At 43.0% G+C, this 20,083-nt stretch overlaps 1 protein-coding gene across 1 annotated transcript in view; it reads right to left on the bottom strand.

Moving 5' to 3' along the window:
• Nucleotides 1–2,618: 2,618 nt before the first annotated feature.
• LOC123968311 (tomoregulin-1-like) overlaps nt 2,619–20,083 on the bottom strand; it is an 18,541-nt gene continuing 1,076 nt past the window's right edge. Inside the window, exons 2-10 of the mRNA XM_046044995.1 lie at nt 12,317–12,426; nt 11,019–11,148; nt 9,888–9,914; nt 9,664–9,754; nt 9,405–9,553; nt 6,885–6,932; nt 6,657–6,777; nt 5,362–5,523; nt 2,619–4,471 (exon numbers count right to left, since the gene is read on the bottom strand). Of these exons, the coding sequence (XP_045900951.1) occupies nt 4,393–4,471; nt 5,362–5,523; nt 6,657–6,777; nt 6,885–6,932; nt 9,405–9,553; nt 9,664–9,754; nt 9,888–9,914; nt 11,019–11,148; nt 12,317–12,426 (917 nt within the window). The 3' untranslated portion in view covers nt 2,619–4,392. The remainder of the gene's footprint in view (nt 4,472–5,361; nt 5,524–6,656; nt 6,778–6,884; nt 6,933–9,404; nt 9,554–9,663; nt 9,755–9,887; nt 9,915–11,018; nt 11,149–12,316; nt 12,427–20,083) is intronic.

The raw sequence follows: 20,083 nt of genomic DNA, 5'->3' as shown, positions 1-20,083 counted from the left end.
ATGAAGAGAATGTAACTGTTAACATTTGTGAACATGAGCGTACAAAGTCTTGAGATTTCATCAAGGAACAAGATGGATACCGTGTTTGTGGACAGCTCCTTTGCACCCCTAAAAAGTGTCATGTCATAGTTGGATCTTTAAAGAGCGGTACCCTTGAAACATCAGAAAACTTCCGAAACCATGGAAGGCAGCCAAGTGACGATCAAAACATACAGAAGAAAGAAGATGAGAAAGAAAGAGGGCGCAAATGAGGCGAGGTGAGAAAGGGGGAATGGAATCAGATGAACACATAAGGGGACTCCCCACCGTCTAAAAACCTCCACCAGCTGCTGCCTATAATTAACCGCAGTCACTGCTATATTTACCTCCACCTCCCTGTAGAAGACATGGATGCTTTGACAACCACCAGGAGCGCTTGGTTTTCAGTCCTCCTTCACTACAGGTTGGTGGAGTCCTCAGGTTAAAGTGATAATATGCCTACAGTTCAATGATTCAAAGGAGAAAGTGTTTGATTTGATTAGAGGGTTAAGTTAGCGTGATTTTGTATGTAAAGTAAAAAACTGTCAGTTTTTGAAGCTAGAAAATTTCAGCACTTGGGATGGGTGAGATGAATATGATTGGCTGAAACACCTGTCAACCAACCCAAAACCCTATTTCTCTTTATCCAAGGAAGGTTAAAACCAAGGGCATCTGTACTTTGTTGAAGATACTTTCAGAAGACTCGTTCGTCCCTCATCCAAGAGACTTCTTCATTGGAAGTTGGCCTCAGGTCAGGACTCAGCCATTTATTTATATCTGATGGATAAAGGAAACTCATTTGAGGAACATCAGGTGCACATTTTAGACAGAAGATAGATGGTTTGAAAGAGGTGTCAAGGAAACCATCTACACCCGGGTGGAGAAGCCGGGAGCACTAACGAACCAGCGGAATCGATCATCTTAGCAAACTGAACTGAAGAACTCCCTTGGATGAGGGACGAAGCGTCTTCTAGTATCTTCTACCAAGTCCAGTTGCCCTTGATTTTAACCTTCCTTGGATAACTATGACCTGGATGACTGAGAACCTTCAGACATATTTCTCTTTAAGCATGAGTATCTTCAAATGAAGCACAACATTCACAAATGAGTTAAATTCTATAATGATGGCTGAAGTAGTGTAAATATGTGGTAAATTTGTATTCCAGTCGGAGCTTCCTTGGAGCAGCATCTAGTGGCCATTTGAGGGACTGCATGATATGGCACCTTCAAGACTCAGCTGCATCACCATCCCCCACCACACAGGTGCTGCATATCCTCAGGTGGCTGAGGTAGGAATATTTACCCTTCTATGTTTGTGTGTTTTAGTTATTATTATTTGTTGTCTGCCGCGCCGGCTCAGATTCCCGTGAGCTGGAATGAGCTAGAAACATGAAACATGGGGGAATAACTGGAAATGGTGTGCATCAGCTTCCATAGAAATATGAACGCGCTGTAAATAAGGCTTAAAAATGCAAACTTTGAAAGGCCACGCCCCTCACGCTGTAAGTCCGATTGACTTGAAATTTCTCACACAGGTGCAGCTCAATGTGCTCTACAAAAAAAGCCTCTTTGAATTTTTAAAAAATCACATTTTTGACATCTCCTCCTAGACTGTAGCTCCGATTGCCACCAAATTTTCCAGCCTATTAAAAGTTGTAAAAGGCATGTCGATATCTCATTTACTTTTCAAGATATGGACCAATGAACTTTGAAAGGGGCGTGGCTCTGGACATAAGAACATAAATCAGTTTGATGTACATACGTCACTAGAGGGCGCTATAAGTGCAAGAAAGGTGCTTAGCATTACACAAATTACACTATAAATCCCATATTCATTCTCCAATCATCACAAATCTCTCAGGATGTGTCCTCATAATAAACTGAAACATGCCCTGAAAGTTTCATTCAAAACGAACACCCGGGGGCGCTATAAATGCCAACAAACTGCAGGCAATATAACGCAAATCAGGCTGATTAGGTCTGCAAAACAACTCATTGCTTTTAGTCCCTGTCATCTGCAGTGTTACATTTTATTAGTGATGCAGCAGTCTTTCAGTGTTTTATGGACAAATAAGAGAATTTTAGTTTTATTTAACGATTTTCAACTTTACTGCACCGTGGCTTTCAACAACCAGTTATGGCTACATAAATATGATAAAAGGCGGTTGTCCCTGCCATTCATGGTGGGTTGGAGGATTGTTGTCTACTCAATGTTATCAAAATTATGATCCAAATCAAATCATACTGCCAAAAAGACACAATGGAAAACCATAAGGGCCTAGATTTAATATTTCAATTCCTTCCCAGCAGTATAGCAATAACCCTAATGAGATAATTAATTAAATTGACGTGACTTGTTTAAGGGCAAACGGACGGAGGGATTAACCAATTTAAAATAATTTAATTTAAGATTTTGCTGAACTCTTCACTCTTCCATTCTGAGCTGATGAGCTTCCTGCTGCTGAAGCTGCAGTAGATCCAGACTGAAACAGGCTACAGCAGGAAAAAGTCAATAAGAAGGATTGAGATTTGATATCTTCAAACTCCTTAAAGCATCTTCAAACAGAGAAGTGTGAACAGATCAAAGGGATGACACGGTGTTTTCGAACATCATAATTTAATTCTAGTTCAACTACAGCACACTCTAAATGACATCTTCACTGGTTCATGCAGTACGCAACATCTAAAATCAGGCTGGATTCCCCACAGGCATCACGTGACCGAGACCGCAGCTTCACCACTGCATCAAAGCGTCAAATAAATCTGATCTCAGTGCAGCGATGCTTCAGGGAACCTCCCAGCTTATTGAGTCTACTCCTTCTACCACATTAAAATGACCAACACTGACACTTCGTACCATCGTTACAAATTATATATAAAAAAGAAGAAACTCGACCAAACAAAGTCATTTAAATTATCATCACCTTGTCAAAACACACAAAAAACAACATTGGAATCCATTTCCTGAATGGCGTCATCTGAAAATTAAGCAATAAAATAATAATTCGAACAACAACCTGTACATGTCAGCTTGTACCGTATCACTTTTTAAGCAGTAGAAAAAACAGCATTTTGGTTTTCAGGTGCGTCTCATCATAACAAATACAAAAAAAACAAAGTAAAGTTTATCTGAGTTACATGAAATCATACTTTAGGCCCTGTGAGACGCAGCAAAGCAGAAAACAAAGCATCAGGTGTGAGCCCACTTCAGCAACAATACCCAAGACAGGCTTCAGTGGTCCCTCATAATCCTGTAGTCCTGGTACAGAGCGCCCCCTGGAGTATTAAGGCTTTTATAACACAAACAGGTTCAACACAACAGAAGAAACAACGTATAAGAAAATCAAAGAAATCTGAAGTTTTGTTGCATTTTGAAGGCGATCCCCAACTATGGAAGCAAAAGTAACAATTTTAATCTCATAAGCAACTGAACACATAACTGTGATACTGAATCACTGAAATTTAAATACCACTGAATTAATAATCAACATATTTGACTCTATTATGTGAATTGATGTGCTTTGAGTTCCCGTCTCTCTCATTTCCAGAAGCTGTATTTTTGGCTAAAAGCTTTTTTCCGGTTTAATAAGAAGACAAATTCCTTTTGTACGAGGCAGCTTAGATCATGTGAGCCACAGAAGATTTGATTTATCCTCTGTAGATGTTCCAAGTCCTGAATTTTTGCATCCAGTTTCAGCAGACTGGACTCAAATTTGATCAAATTTAAAAAATACCTAATACCACTGCTAGCTGAGGACAATTCAAAGAGCAAACATTCAGAGTCAAACATCTCTGTGCTATAAGTTCAGTGGTGTTTAAACGTTAACATTAAGCATTCAGTAGTGGTTACGTTTCAGAAATGGGTATTCAATAGGTATTACTTCATGATCCATAAACTAGAGTCTCCTTCAAAATAAATCTAAGCACAGAAACAGCATCAGTCTGCGTCCCACAGGGTTCCAACACGGACAGACAATCTGTGTTTTCCAGTTTGAATGAGGACGGTCCGAAGTGAAGATACAATCAGATAACTAATGTTTCCTGCCGGAGGATCCACAGTGTTTCAGAGTCTGAGAGGACGGCAGCGTCGCCACAAACTGTACGTCTCCGCTCTGCCTGATGGAAAACTCAAAATCATCTGCAGACAGCGAAGAGACACAACTGTCCAGACAGGAAGGGAAAAAGAAATCAAACATGGAGGATAATCTTAAAAATAAGGCCCCTTAAGAAATTCAAAAATTATTTTTAAAAAAGGGGAGAAAAAAAGAGGCACCAAAATGTCGAGCTATCAAAAATGCAGTCAGTCTGTGTGGTACGAAAAAGTTAGACTTCTTGTTTTTTAATAAAAACGTGAGAGGAGGAAAAAAAGAGCAGCTACATCATCCTGGAGGACGTTCCTGACGGGAAGTGGCCGAGGGGCTGCTTCGGTCTTCGCTTCCTCTTGTTGCACCTCCTGCAGGACACGACAGGAAGGACATGTCAATAAAGATTCAGCCTTTCAGGTCATTCTACATCTTGTTAACTGTATTCTGTGTAAAAAGGTCCACTTATTTGCTTTTTGAAGAGCTTTCATCTCAACCCCGATTCATACTTGTGTGTTGGTGTCTGCGTTTCTCTGCAGTTACACTGCCAAAACGCTAGTTGGCGATAGTGTGACAGCTAACTCCCGGTTTAGCTCTACGCTAACTTGAATGGGAGTAAAATGATACTCGATGTTTCAAATGTTATGGATCAAATTCTGATAGTGAAAAGAGTCATTTCACTGTTGGGTGTGACGCTCAAAAAAGTTGAATCCACTGTGTTACAGCCGCTGCTTGCTTCTCACATACTGTACATGTGTTTTTGTGTCTGTGAATAAACGAAACATCGTCCTTGTAAACCTAATTTTCTTCTTCTTCCTTTAGTGCTACTTTTATGATCTGTTCTATATTGTTTTATTTTAATTTATATATTTCTACCTGTTCTGTATTTAGCACGGGGAGGAGACTACAACTGCATTTCATTGTTTAATCCTGTGTTGTGTAACATTAAACCTTTAGTGATGATAGTTCTGCAATAAGATCAGCATACATGAATAATAGTTTTTATTAAATATAGATATAAACATCACTAAATTAAAACAGGTCACACCAAACAAACTTAAACTCAAATTACAAAATGTTGGCAATGTTAAGTAATTGCATATTTCCATCATTGTAAACACAAGCACGTATTTCTCCATGTGTTCAGGGGTAACTAAGTCAACAGATGTTTGTTACCTTGTAATGGTGCGACCTGATCTTTAAAATCTCTAGACTGCAGCTAGTTACTGAAACGTGGTGGTGGTGCATCTGTAGTGAGTACCTGGTGAAGCACATGACCACAGCCACGATGACGGCGATCTGAACGGCTCCGATGATGGCGGCGATGAGGACGTAGTGCAGCTTCTGCCCGCTGGGCACCACGTACAGGATGTTAAAGTCCAGGAGCTGATCACACTGGGGGCCGCCGTACGCCGCCTCACAACTGAGAGAGAGAGGGCAGGAGGTCAGCCTCATGTGCAGCTGATCGACACGTTCTCACCAGGAGCTCAGGACAACATCAAAGTTTTTTGGCCCTGGGTTTTGCCTCAAAGGCCAGAAAAAGCCTGTGACTGCGAGCCTGAGAAACTCTGCAACCTGCTCACCTCCTCTGCATGTTCTGGAGGAAATTAATTACATTTAGATGATATCTAATTAATTCTATAGGCAAACCTGCGTCCCTGGTTTCAAGAAGCAGGACCTACATGTAACCCCAAACCTAACTTAACCTAAACACTGCAGGTGTCACCTTGTTCGTTTCCTCTGCACGATACAAGGGAAGAAATTACTTTAGCATGGAAATCCATTTTGTATGGATCAGTGATTCATAAATTGCATCCAGAATAAAAGTTTCTCAATTGTATAAAACAGAATTTAACTGCTAAATAAAATATATAATATCCATCTGCTGCACTTAATAAACTGAAGATGATTCATAACCAGCCTAAGAGGGGTCTCAGTGTCTGATTTACACTCTGCTCTGATTGGCTGATTTATACAGAACTCTTGGTATTCTGTTGTTCTGTTTTCATGATTATTAATCTATCCTTTCATTCACTGGGTTTAAACTCACAATATAATGTCAGTACTATCAAAATAAAATACTAATAGCTGGAAAATTTGACCTCTTTTTTCACTTTGGGGAAAAGTTTAGTAGACGGCAGTTCCACACTGCAGGAGCTCTGTGTTTTACTTTTGGTATTGAAAGTTCAGGAAGAGCTGTGAGTGGATTTAACTTTGAAACAGCCCTCTGAAGTAGTGAAGAGCCAACGCTGCGTTCCAGGCAACTCGTACATCTCCGACCTCCGACTAGAAAAAGTACCGTGGAACACTTGAAGTCCTCCCTGCTTGTGAACTCGGAGAAAAAATATGTACCCTGACTTCACGAGAAGCAGCTGAATGATGATGCATAATTTAGAAGTAATACTAAAATAAGTTGCCGATGTTATTAAGGGCACGGTCGGACATGTTTTTCAAGCACATGGAACGCTTTGAGGATGTAAGCATAACTTTCTATAAGTGTCATTACTGTCGAGGTCTCTCATTGGTCGAAGAGGTACGGGGGCAGACAGTTGTTACCTGCAGGTGGGCAGGTTGTGTCTCATCTCGCACTGGCCGTGTTCACAGAACTGGGCGTAGTCATCAGGACAGGGGGCGGGGCTGTCCACAAAGCCCTCCCCCTCACCAGGCTTGGGCACAGCTGAAGAAAAAAAAAAAACAAAGCAGACAGACCTGGTTTCTGATTGGCTGTTACAGACGTACGCTGCAGGATCACAGTCAGACTGCAGGGAGGGGGGCGGGGCGTACCATAGATGTCCGGTTTGGTCTTGATGCTGTCTTCCTTCCTGCTTTTATCTGAAACCACAGAAGAAGAAAACGTGAGATGTGAGACTTATTTTTCATCTTTTATATTTTAATTCTTTTTTTATCTGGAGGTGTTGAACAGCAGGAGCAGCGTCGACTCTGTCTCTGCATATATTATTGTTATTGACTCTGGTGAGTCATTAAATCTTATTTTAAGATACAGACTAAATGTTTTTTTGGACCCGAGGGCCTGAATGATTTTCTAAATCGATAATATTGATGATCAATCAAAGCCAAAAGGTTAGAGTATTTATTTTCCATCACAGAATTGATTTTATCTTATTTTCTTGATATGTGATCATTTCTCTCTGACATCAGCACCATTTAGCTTTAAAAAGCAGGGAACACTTAATAAACAGTTTATAACACTATAATGTAGTTAAGACATTTTTATGTGTATTACTGTTCAGTATTTGTCGTATTTGTTTCCTAACTTCTCCTCTGAAGGCCTATATTACCCCCTCAGGACAAACCGTCAACTCTGCACACATGAGCTGTCGTCATCTAACAGCGATTCAGACTCTCAGTTAATGTGAAGTGACCGAGCAGTAAAGGGGGGGTAAACAGGTCAGACACACACAGATATCTTCTTGCTTCAGGGCGACGCAGAAATGTCCTACTAATGATGGACGACTGATATTTGTTCATCTCTCTCGCTCTGTTAAACAAACACGTGATCTTTAAGAAGGAAGAAGAAGAAAAAGTCCATGGAAAGTTAAGTAAGAAAATAAATAAATTATTACATAATTAGATTAATGCAAAAAACGGTATTTTTTCATTTGTCGCCTCAAAGTTAATTTAAGGTTTTTCAATTTTCTGCATCTGGACACGTGCACGATCAAAACAAACTGAAAGTTTGTGGTTTTATTTATTTACTTTACCGCTGCACAGCAGCTGCCCACTGCTCCGCTGAGGGATGGGTTAAAGTGCAGAGAATGAATTTCAACATGTATGTGACAATAAACGTATCTTCTTCTTTATTTACACTCATTTGTTAAAACAATAACACAAAGGAATATATTTATGTAAAACACATCTGAGGAGTTGTAAACTGGGCGACATTAGTTTGCCTGTCTGTCCTCCACTCTTTTCAGACTGAATCATCTCAGCAGCTGTTGGATGGATTGTTGAATGTGATAATTAGCGCGTTATAACAAATGTTCAATAAATGTTTGATTAAATTTATTTGAATCACAAACGATTTAGCACTTTTTATTTATTTATTTATTATGTTGAGGAAAAGGGACTGAAAAAAGATTTTACTTTATTTTCCTCAGGGATATATATATTATATATATAAAAACAGATCATTATGATTGTTCTGAATGATCTGCCTCAGATTTGTGAAGTTATCAAGTGTTTGTTCTGAGCAGAAAGAAAAGTTTAAACCCACAATTAACTTTCACTCAGGAGCAAAAATCAGCCAATAAGCTGGAAATAAATAATTATTTGACATTTATCCTGATAAAATCAAATGATATGAAATGTTTTATTGTGAAAACGGCCCCACCACAGGATGAACTGTAATAACTTTCCTCTCATCAGGTCAGCAGCACAATCCTGATAAAAATGTTTTAAGTGACTGAGAGATGACAGATGAACTGAATCAAATGTGTTTTTGTCACTTTTTAACCTAAAATATCAGCTGATTTCTTAATTTGGTATTCACTGCAATATAAAGCAGTCTGTTTTTTCACTTAGTACTGACTTGAGTTTGGGGGGCCAGGGTTTGTGGCCCCATGTCCTAGTTTTTTTTTTTTTTTTGTTTTTTGTTTTTTTACAGAAAATGAAATTGATTAGTGTTCAACAGACTGAATGTGGTCAGTAAGAAAAGAAGAACAAGAATGCACCGATGAAGAAGAAGAAAGAGGAAACGACAGAACAAAGAAGAAGAAGATGATAAAAAAGAAGAGCAGGAGGTCGTGGTGTTAAAGTGCGACCGGCTGGCTGTTCAGTCAGCCGAGTTAATCCTCACAGAGTGTGTGTGTGTTCAGATTGAGGTCAGGTCATCTTTTATTATGGATGAGCAGAAAAACAGCAGTCTCCTTTTTATCCTCTTTCACCTCCCTTTCTTCTCTTTTCATGCCTCCTCTTCCTCCTCTCCTTCACCATCCCCTCTTTCTACCCACCATTTTGTTTCCTTACTCTTACTTTTTCTCCTTCGTTCCTACACCCCTCCCTCCGACTCCACTCTTCCATCCAATTGTTCTTATCCTTTCATTGTTTTCTGTCCTCTCCTACTTTTATTATCTCTTTCTTGTTTTCCCTTTCATCCATCCTTCCTCCTCTTCTCTAGTTTCTCTTCCTTCTCCTCCTGTTTACGTGTCTTTCTTCCTCCACCCCCGCTTGTCCTCCATCTTCTTCTCCACCCCTTTTTATTTACATTTCCTGATTTGAATCGTGTGTGTGTGTGTGTGTGTGTTTGTGCGTACATGCGTGGGCGATTTTATATTTTCTCGTTACCTTGGCAACGTCCCACGTGCTTGATGTCGATCTTCAGCTGTTTGAGGCAGGACGCCTCTCGGACGTGGCAGGGCGTGTCGTAGGTGATGCCGTCGCTGCCGCACACAGGGTTGTCGTTGTGGCCGTTACACACGATGTTACACATGCAGCTGGAAACACACACACAGTCTTATTTGTGTAGCAGTGATGTTTGCAATCAGAAATTCTGGGGAAATCCTGTATTGTGTAGACTTTTATTTTGAAGGGTATGTGTACTAACAGCATGTCCTCAGAGTCTTCGTCACATTCGGCTCCAAACTTGCAGTTTCCACATTTTGAGGCCTTTTTGCCGCGACCAGAGCCCTCGTCATCTGCACAGACACAAAACATCACTACAACGCGGTCTCTGCATTTATTATTATTCTTATTGTTATTATCATCAGCAGTAGGGGAAATATGATCTTGTAGTTTCAAAACATTCAAATAATATATGAAGCTGTTTACCTCCATCTCCTGATCCTGAACCAGTGTCTGAGAGAGAGACAAACAGACGTTATGATGTTATCAGTCTAACGCCCGTCAGCCTAACGCCCGTCGGTCTAACATCTGTCCGTCGGTCTAACATCTGTCCGTCGGTCTAACATCTGTCAGTCTAACGCCAGTCAGTCTAACGCCCGTCAGCCTAACGCCCGTCAGCCTAACATCTGTCCGTCTAACGCCCGTCAGTCTAACATCTGTCCGTCAGCCTAACGCCCGTCAGCCTAACATCTGTCCGTCAGCCTAACGCCCGTCAGCCTAACATCTGTCTGTCAGCCTAACGCCCGTCAGCCTAACGCCCGTCAGCCTAACGCCCGTCAGTCTAACGCCTGTCCGTCAGCCTAACGCCCGTCAGCCTAACGCCTGTCCGTCAGCCTAACGCCCGTCAGCCTAACGCCCGTCAGCCTAACGCCCGTCAGTCTAACATCTGTCCGCCTAACGCCAGACAGCCTAACGCCCGTCAGCCTAACGCCCGTCAGCCTAACGCCCGTCAGCCTAACATCTGTCCGTCTAACGCCCGTCAGTCTAACATCTGTCCGTCAGCCTAACGCCCGTCAGCCTAACATCTGTCTGTCAGCCTAACGCCCGTCAGCCTAACGCCCGTCAGCCTAACGCCCGTCAGTCTAACGCCCGTCAGTCTAACGCCCGTCAGTCTAACGCCTGTCCGTCAGCCTAACGCCCGTCAGCCTAACGCCTGTCCGTCAGCCTAACGCCCGTCAGCCTAACGCCCGTCAGTCTAACGCCCGTCAGTCTAACGCCCGTCCGTCAGCCTAACGCCCGTCAGCCTAACGCCTGTCCGTCAGCCTAACGCCCGTCAGCCTAACGCCCGTCAGCCTAACGACCGTCAGTCCAACGCCCGTCAGTCCAACGCCCGTCAGTCTAACGACCGTCAGTCTAACACAGTACAGCAGTTGATTGAACACAAACTGAACAGCAGTTCAGCTCCATGAAGGAGATTCATTACTGCTGCATTAGATTCAGGTAGGTGTTCCTAATAAACTGGACACTGAGTCTTTGTTCATTTTCTGTCAGCCGAATTTAAATATACTCAACAACTGGAATCAGCAAGTAAAATCCCCCATTGTTCATGTGCGTTACCGTGGTAACAGGCTCCATTTGCCAGGATGGTGATGGCTCTCTGCTTCTTGCAGGCGGCTCTCCTCAGGAAGCACTCGTTCTGGTACGTGTCTCCGTTGGAGCCGCACACAGGGATGTACTTCTTATTACACTGAGACACACACACACAGGAGACTTTATGAAGCTGTTACCTGCAGATATTATTAACTCAGACAGTCTCACTTTCTGGCTGACAAGTGAAATACAAAATAATTTCTCACAAATGATCCAGTTAATTCAATAAGTTTGAAGTCAGTGAAGGTAGACGTGTAAACGAGGTGCCTTCAAACAGAACCTGTTGGTTCCTGTTTGTTTCGTGTGAAAGCTGTGGATCTGGCGCGGACTAAAAGCATCGTCTCATGTGTAACATGACATAACAACACAGTCAAATTTAGTCAACACTCATAGCAAAACAGGTGTGTTGTCAAAACGTACAGACTGTCTCCAGGAACATTCAGTGCCTTTGCAATCTTTTTTGTATCCTGTTACTTGTTTGTGAAGCTTCTCTTAACATTTTGGAGCATTTCTTGACTTCCTGGCCGATTCCTACCTCCTAGAAAAAACTATCCTGGAACGAAACTTGAAGTCAGAGTTCCTACTCGTGAACCCCTAGAAAAGATATGTACCCCGCCTTCACGAGTAGCAGCTGAATGACGTCGCACAACAATGGCAGCTCCCATTGAAGCACACACATAACATAGACTAAAAGGTAACATAATGTATGTTTCCATTTATTTGAACTAAAATGATTCATGTTTCATACAGCAAAACTTGACTTAGGACTGTATAACAGATATGCGGCTTTACCAGAATCCAGCTTCTGGTCATGAACTGTACTGAAAGTGAAAGGAAGCGAACCTGTAGCGTTCTGTATAAGCGATGTATATATTTATGTAACCATGGGAACATATACTGTATTTAATCAGTTAAAAGCGTTTCAAACAGATGTGTGTTGTTCCTCAGTGAGCGACCACACAGTGACTAGCGCCCCCTTTGGTGCTGTGACCCTCCTGGACACACGAGGTCGTGACGAGCGATGCTCAGATTCAGGTGAGCTCTGTGACTCCAGAGAGGATGAATCAACACATCAGGTGTAGCGCTGATGAAGCAAGTTTACATCACCAAAACTGTCCAATCAATGAGTGAGCTGTCCGTCTGTATGACCTCATGTTTACGTCCTTTGGTTTGTTTGTAATAAAGTCAGCGTGAACAGGAAAGAGTGACTCAAAGGACAGATGAATCACCAGGATGTTGTTGTCGTGTGTGCGTGCGTGACTCACGTGGAACTGGCAGACACACTTGATGTCGGCGCCGTTCTCACGGCAGACTCCTCCAAAGCGACACGTTCCGGCGTCACAAACACGCAGGTCGCTCTTCTTCACCGACACATCTGAAAAACAATCAGATCATCAGTCATCAGCACGGCGCAGGTCTGTGGTTCTTCAACCAGACAAAAAGGAAAATCTAACAGATAACACGTAATGAAACTGGTCATGAAGCCTTCGGTCTACAGAAGCTGAAACAAGCAGCGGTTTGAATCTAAAACTCCTCCTCTGAGTCAAAAGTCAATCAGGAAATCATGATGTTTTTAAGTTTTCTTCAGTATCACAGTAATCCAGTGAGAGCTGTCTGTACACCCATGCTAACTGCTAACAGGAGCTGCTAACAAAATCGCCCGCATGGAGGTAGGAAAATCTGCAAAAGAACATAAAAACACGCTCCTCCGCTCAGATCCTGCCTGATCCTTGGGCTGGGTGATACGGGCACAAATGTTATCGCGATAAAACCATTTCATATCAGTCTGTATGGATAATTATCAGGATAAATGTTAAATCATTTCTTTCTGGTCAGAACAAACACTGGACCACTTCACAAATCTGATGCAGAACTATTACGATCAAATATTTAAAAATATAAATGATCAGCAAATCTTTTTTTCAGTCCCTTTTCCTCAACAAAGCGCTGATTCGTTTTTGATTCAAATTAATTAAATCAAACATTTATTGACGATATATTGAACATTTGTTAAATAGTTTTTTGAGGAAAATTATATGCTATTGAGATAATTATCATTATTGTTTTATTGAGCTCTTTAAACTAAACGTCGTTCACACACTGATGGCCGCCATGCGAGGTGCATACTGCGCACCGGAAACAGAAACACTCGCACACCGAAGGAACCGCCACCCGGAGCAGTTTGGAGATCAGTATCTAGCCGAAGAAGACTTTGGCCGACCCGCTCTAACTCCTGAGCCAACGCCGCCCAAATTCAGGCCTGAAAGGTCGCTGACTCCATGGTAACATTATACTTCCTGCAGGATTAATAACAGTTGTTGATGAAAACATGAAGTTTAAATGGCTGCTCTACAATTAAAATGTGATAAACGACTGAAGTGTTTCATCCTCTGGGAAATCTGACTTCACGAACATCCAACAGTCCACATGAAACACTGTGGGAAACACAACCAGGTGCATCGACACACACACACACACACACACACACACACACACACACACACCCCAACTATTACCCAGGGTAGTAATTTCCGGATGTCAGCTGATTGGCCGGCGGCCCCGCATGCTAACCAATTACAGCTGATAATTACAGGGGTCGTGACCCTCGCCTCCCCTGTAATTAGCAAATACCTCAGTGTGCTGAGCGAGCCAGAATAACACAGAGCCTACTGCAGGGGTGGACAAAATAACAGAAACACTGTGTTCCCGGGATCCCTCTCTGTCGGCAGGACGGACGTCTGCTGCTGTGTTTTACTGCCGGACTCTTCCCGCCAGCGCTCAAGACTTTAAATCGATTCGAACCATCAGAGTCATAATTTAGTCATGTTTATGTTTCTGTAAGAGTTACTGCTAGCTGAGACACTCTCACACCAGAGTGACGAGTTGATTGATCTTAAATTAAGACTAAACTCGGTCACTGATTTATTGTTGATCTGGTAGAAAGTCTAACACTCCACATTAGCAGCTCTGAGACTCAACACAGACCGACCAGCCGACAGTCCAAAGTCTCACCTATTCTCTGCTTTTAGCTTTGTGACAATCTACAGATGCACACGCGGGATGCTTTTAAAGTTAATAGTCTGATGAGTTCCCCACAGAGACCGCTTAGTGGAGGCGGACGCGCTCAAACATCAGCACCTCACTGTGACTCATCGGCTCGGTGATGTTGCAACGTGCCGCTCTGATGGATTCCTGACAGGTAACATAATGATGTGATCGACCAATCAATCACCTGCTGAGCTGAATCAGACAGATCCTGATCCATCTAGTTTTACATGGAGTTACAAGATGACGCTCGAAACTATTCCATATGTGACCTTTACTGCTGATGTTATGTCTGCAGAGGTTAGCAGAGCTCTTCTTTTTAAGGCAAGCAGAGATGCCTCCAACATAACACACACTGAGAAACTAAATGAATCAATAAAACGCTTGTTATTTGCAGATCTGCATGATTTAAGAGGCAGCTGCTGACAGCCTGGTGGTCAACTAACAAGAAACGACCATGGACGTCACAAAAACGATCACACGAAGCGTCTTGCTTTTTAAAAAGTAGCTCGTCTTGAAATTTCAGATGTCACAATCCTCTGAAACACATGCAGAGTTCAACCTTTGCTCTTAACTACGTCACCAACCAACAGTTAACAATGCCTGCCTGAAGGTAAAAAAATGAATCTAAAACCGATGGAGGATCTGAGACAGGATCAGCGGGAGTGTGAGGTTTCCAGGGTTAAAAAGCTGTGGTGTAAAAGCTCCTTCATCAGGTGATCAAACCGTCCTCAGAGACGCCATCAGATTCAAACTGGGTCAGTGATGATAAATCCTGTCAGGTCTCCTTCTGTCAGCAGGTCTTCATCTTTCTGAACATCTTCCCGAAGATATCACAGCGCCAAACCTCCACCTGACAGACAGGCCGCGGCTTTTCAATAACGGCCTGTTGCTATAGTTACTAAGTTCTCATCTGACAGCCATTGGTGGCGTCACCGACCAATTACAGTTTGTTTACAGAGTCAGACCGGTCTGCAGAGACCCCGTCACGGAGGCCCTGTGGGAGTTACAGTGAGTAAAGCCTTTATTTACACACACTAAACACAACGTCCATCCAGCTGTCTGTGAAGTGGGGGCCTGATGTAGAGGAGTGACACAGCTGGGGAACAACAATCAGACTGAAGTCAGGCGATAAAGGCAAGAACTACAGTACAAGGTACACAGTTAGCCACAAAAACTAACGTTAGAGACTAAATCAAGAACTAAAATCAGAAAGTAAAAAGGTATTATAAACTCTCTGCAACCTTACGTACAGATACGTTCCCTCCGAACACAACAACAATTTTCATACGCATTTCGGCACAAAGCGGTGAGCCGCGACCCGTCCTTTCCTGCAAAGACTGAGCCTCTGCTGGATGTTACTTTACCGGTTACCAGTTAGCCCGCTTGTTGTGGAGGTGATACTCTGTCCCAGTGTCAAATTCTAACCTACAAAATACAACAACGCTGCTCAGTAAAACTACTGAAAAAATCTATTCTTTTGTCTGTGAAATAAAAGGTTCACATGAACTAACGTGTTTTGCATTTAGGAAAATATGCCAACTTTTCTGGAAATTGTTTCTGTAAATCTGGAGCTAGAGTCAGAGAGTAAAAAGGGACTAAAGCCTTATGTCTGTAGCTACTACATCTAGGGCTGCATGATCATCATCGCGATTATTCACTGATTTTAGGGACACTTTCAAATTTAAATATACAAGCAACTGTTTGAACATCCATGATGTGCTGCCTTTCAGCTAATGAACAAATCTTTGCATCAGAATAAGACTGGTCCTTAAAGTGTGTCATCACCTAGAAGCCAAATACAAATAACATTTTGCCCGGGAAGCTACTGCTGCGCGCGGCTTTGCCCCGTCCTCTGCACACGTTAACTTTCAGACCCATTTCTATAGCTTAGCATGTTGTTGGCTTGTTGTTATTTTGTCCTTTTCTACTCTGCATGCCGGCCCGTCTCTCTGCGACCCGGTTTTGTTCGGCTGTCTGTGGGCTCGTGGACTTTTCTTCTCTACTCTGGACTGTAGCAGCAGGAGGGAGCACGCAGCCTAATCCGCCCCTCGGCTTTAAGTTTAAGAAGCGCTCGATATGCAGCGGAGTTTTCCGTGAGCGGAGCACGTTTTTTAAATGGTGATATCGCCGTCGATCGTGTTCATTTCATTGTGGGAAGCTAAAATCTTAACCGTGATCAATATTCGATTAATCGTGCAGCCCCAACTACATCTGAACGACAATTTGGCAGAATACAATTTTCATCACAATATGTATCAAACTGGACCGAAAACTGATATTAATCATTAAAAAGTGTGTTGCAGGCAAAGACTAGCAGACCAGAGTGTTGTTTCAACCTGACGCGAGCTTCACATCAGCGTTCACACTAAAACGACCTCAGCTCCATAAACCCTCTGTGAATGGCTGAGTGGGGTTTCGGGCGCTGATCAGGTCACTGACTCAAAACTGTGATGGGTCAGTGAACTGTGACAGGACTACATCCGACAGTCAGGTGATTTTTTTGTTTATTTAGGAGTGAACCGACATGATTCTGTAAATTGCTGCAGTGTGGAAACGCACGTAAAAGCAGCTGGTGACAAGTTCGGTGAAGCCGGTCAGGGAGTATTATCAGAAGCAGAGTGATGAGGAACGTGAAGCTGATCTGAGGCCAGTCGGTCATGAAGAGCAGTGAGCGAAGAAGATCGACCTCGAACTGAAGTGGAAGAGTGTTTTCATCCTCTGAGGATCGCCGAGGCGAAGACTGACTAACCTTCTCTCTCTCTCTGCATCACTCTATGTCTCTCGGCCTCTCACGCTCTAATGACTTCATTATCTCTGTCCTTGTTTTTCCTCGCTCCCCTACACTCTTATCTTTCTCTTCCCAGCCTACATGCTGAGCAACACTGACTGCAGTTTCTCTCTGCAAAAGTATCTGAAAATCCCCTCCACATGTGGACGGCCTCCACTGTTCTGGTTTCAGTCTTCGCTGGATGGGGTTCAGGTCAGAGCCAGTTCTTTACAGAGCTGCTTTGTTCACAGGGACATTATCATATTCAAACAGGAAATGCTCGTCCCAAACGGTTGTCTAAATTATCATCATAGGCTGCAGCATTAAGATTTCCCAGTTCCGTTTTTTTAATATGTGAAGATCATTTCCCAGGAGGTTTCCAGGAGAGATCTTTAATGTGGCACTTTAAAGACCAGCTCCATTTAAACTCAACTAAATATTCATTTGTAATTTCTATATTACTGAAAAGTTTTTTCTTCACATTGGTAGCTTTCATGCTGCCTTTAAATTCACACTCACCCAATCAAAAGGGCAGATCCTTGGTGGCCTTACGTTGCCTCTGCTTAGGCTGAACTAGCTGGCTTAATAAGCAACTTCATCAGAACGCTAAGGCCAAACCACTACCATCACTATATATCTAAATCCACTAGTGTTTAGTTTTCCTTCGGTATCAGAAACCTTTTCATGAATTGCCCTTTCACCTGCCTTAAACTACTAGAAGGTTTGAATATGAATTTGTGTTTGAGTGTAAGAGCGGAGGTCGCACTCCAGGGTGATCAGGTGGGCCCCCTCTCATCATACTGTGTTTCATGGAGTTGGAGGCCCAACAGAACCACCCTGCTTCCACACTCTTAACAAAGCCCTCTGAAGCACGCCACAGCAAGCTAAGGACCATGTTGCTCTCACCGACCCCAGCAGCCCTAACCCCAGAGTTCTTTCCAGGAAACATTCAAGGAAATTAAGCTTTGCTAATTCCCCTTCATTTGAATAAGAGACAGACCAAAGGGACACTTCTGTTCATATATCTACATGGTGCATAATCAGTCCGATTGCCAAAAATCCACACTTTATAGGACAATTTATACTTCTGCGTCGAGTCCACGCCATCGTGAACACCATTTATACTAGTTGGGCGGCGAGGTTCTTCTTTTTCGTTGGTGTTGGCTGCAACAAACGATGGCGACTGAAACTCAGCGGATCATGTTGGAGTTGGAGCAGATTCAAAGTTCAACAGCAGCTACTTTTAGTGAAATTACTAAAAACGCAGAAACGAGAGAAGCAGTTGGAGGAGAAGGTTTGACCGAGCATTGAACCACCTGAGGCAGAGGAAGAAGAAGGACAAGTTGGAAATGTGAAGATAGCAGTAGTTATATTTTAGGGGAGGTGCGCCTCAAGCTACGGCCCAGAAGTAGGAATTGTTTTAATGCGCGCACACGCACACACACACACACACACACACACACACACACACACACACACACACACACACAGTACACATTATTCTGTTTCAGACCCGAGCTCGTAAATAACAAACCGCTGAAGAGAAAGAGAGTGGAGCGTCTTCCCAGGAGAACGTCTGTGGCCGAGCTAAAGTGGGCGACCGTGTTTAAAAAAAAAATTAAAAAAAAGAGTTCAGATCTTCTGAAAATAGAAACTTTATAAAAACTTCAAACAGATTAAATTAGCCTGTTTGTCCCTGATCAGTGTTTGCATGAAGTATTTTAGTTCCAGGTGTCTAGATTTAGATCACAGAAGTTACAGGCTCCATAAAAGTTTGACTGGCCGATCAGACAAACGGCCCAACAGTCTGTTCTCTTTAAATCTCTTGTTTGGACCCAAACCAACAACCTGTCAGTCCGTCTCTCAATGTAGTCGCTGCAGCAGGAGCTTCCTCAGACAAACACGAGGAAATAGTGCACTCGTTGGGGACTATTTCCAGCGGTGAGTGAGTATTTGGGGCCGAGTCAGAACAGTGTATGTGGGGCCGAGTCAGAACAGTGTATGTGGGGCCGAGTCAGAACAGTGTGTGTGGGGCCGAGTCAGAACAGTGTATGTGGGGCCGAGTCAGAACAGTGTGTGTGGGGCCGAGTCAGAACAGTGTATGTGGGGCCGAGTCAGAACAGTGTGTGTGGGGCCGAGTCAGAACAGTGTATGTGGGGCCGAGTCAGAACAGTGTGTGTCCGCCGTGATAAAAGGAACATGTGACCCAGTGCAGCCGAGAGGCTCACTGATGGGTTTAATGGTTTCCATGGATCAGAGGACAGAGACACACAGGACTCATTAGGACATCCATGCACTGCTGAATGGAGCTGCAACGATCGGTCGATTAATTGATTAGGGTGCAGTGGATGAGACGCGTGCCTTTGGTGTGGGAGACCCTTAACCCCTCGTTGCTCCAGAGGCGTGCGACCTCTGACATGTACAGCAATTGTAAGTCGCTTTGGATAAAAGCGTCAGCTAAATGAATAAATGTAAATGATTAGTGGGTCGAAAGAACAACATGCTGCATTGTTGGGTAATTTATGATAATAAATTAAGAGTCTTTGGGATTTTGGGCAGCTGGTTGGACAAAAGAAGCAATTTGAAGACGTCACTTTGGGCTTTTTCTTTTTTCTTTTTAAAAGTCTGATGAGCATTTGTCACAATTTCTTGACATTTTCTAGACAAACTGAATAATCGGCACATTAGTTGACAATGAAAATAATGGTTGGCTGCAGCCCTACTGCTGAACGTGAAGAAAACCAGAACATATCACCAGACTTCTCTTGTAAAGTTCCAGTTTGATGCACCCATGAGTACTGGCTGTGTACGTACAGCATATAGGCTGAACTCCCACACATGGTCCTCCCTAACTCTAACCTCGCCCTGTTTCTCCACCCTGTAATTAACCCTAAAATAGAGTCCAGTTAAAGTGAGGAGTGGTCAACACACACACACACACACACACACACACACACACACACACACACTCTCTGATCACACTGAGCTGTTATTGACCTCATGTTTCTGCTCTGATATCAAACCCTGTTAATCTTGTGCAGCAGTATCAGCTCCATCAAACCTCTTGTGTTCATGCTGCAGCGGTCGTCATGACAACAGCAACACAAAGATGTCTCAATGACAACAGCTGGATCATGTGATCTGCTGCACTGAAAACATCCAATTAGAGATGACACAGAGGAAGGGGGGGGGGGGGGGGGGAAAAAGAAAAAACAGG

This window comes from Micropterus dolomieu, linkage group LG01 (assembly GCF_021292245.1).
Source record: "Micropterus dolomieu isolate WLL.071019.BEF.003 ecotype Adirondacks linkage group LG01, ASM2129224v1, whole genome shotgun sequence".
Taxonomy (NCBI): Eukaryota; Metazoa; Chordata; class Actinopteri; order Centrarchiformes; family Centrarchidae; genus Micropterus; species Micropterus dolomieu.
Note: the sequence above shows the minus strand (reverse complement) of the source record. Positions and strands in the feature narration are given on the sequence as shown.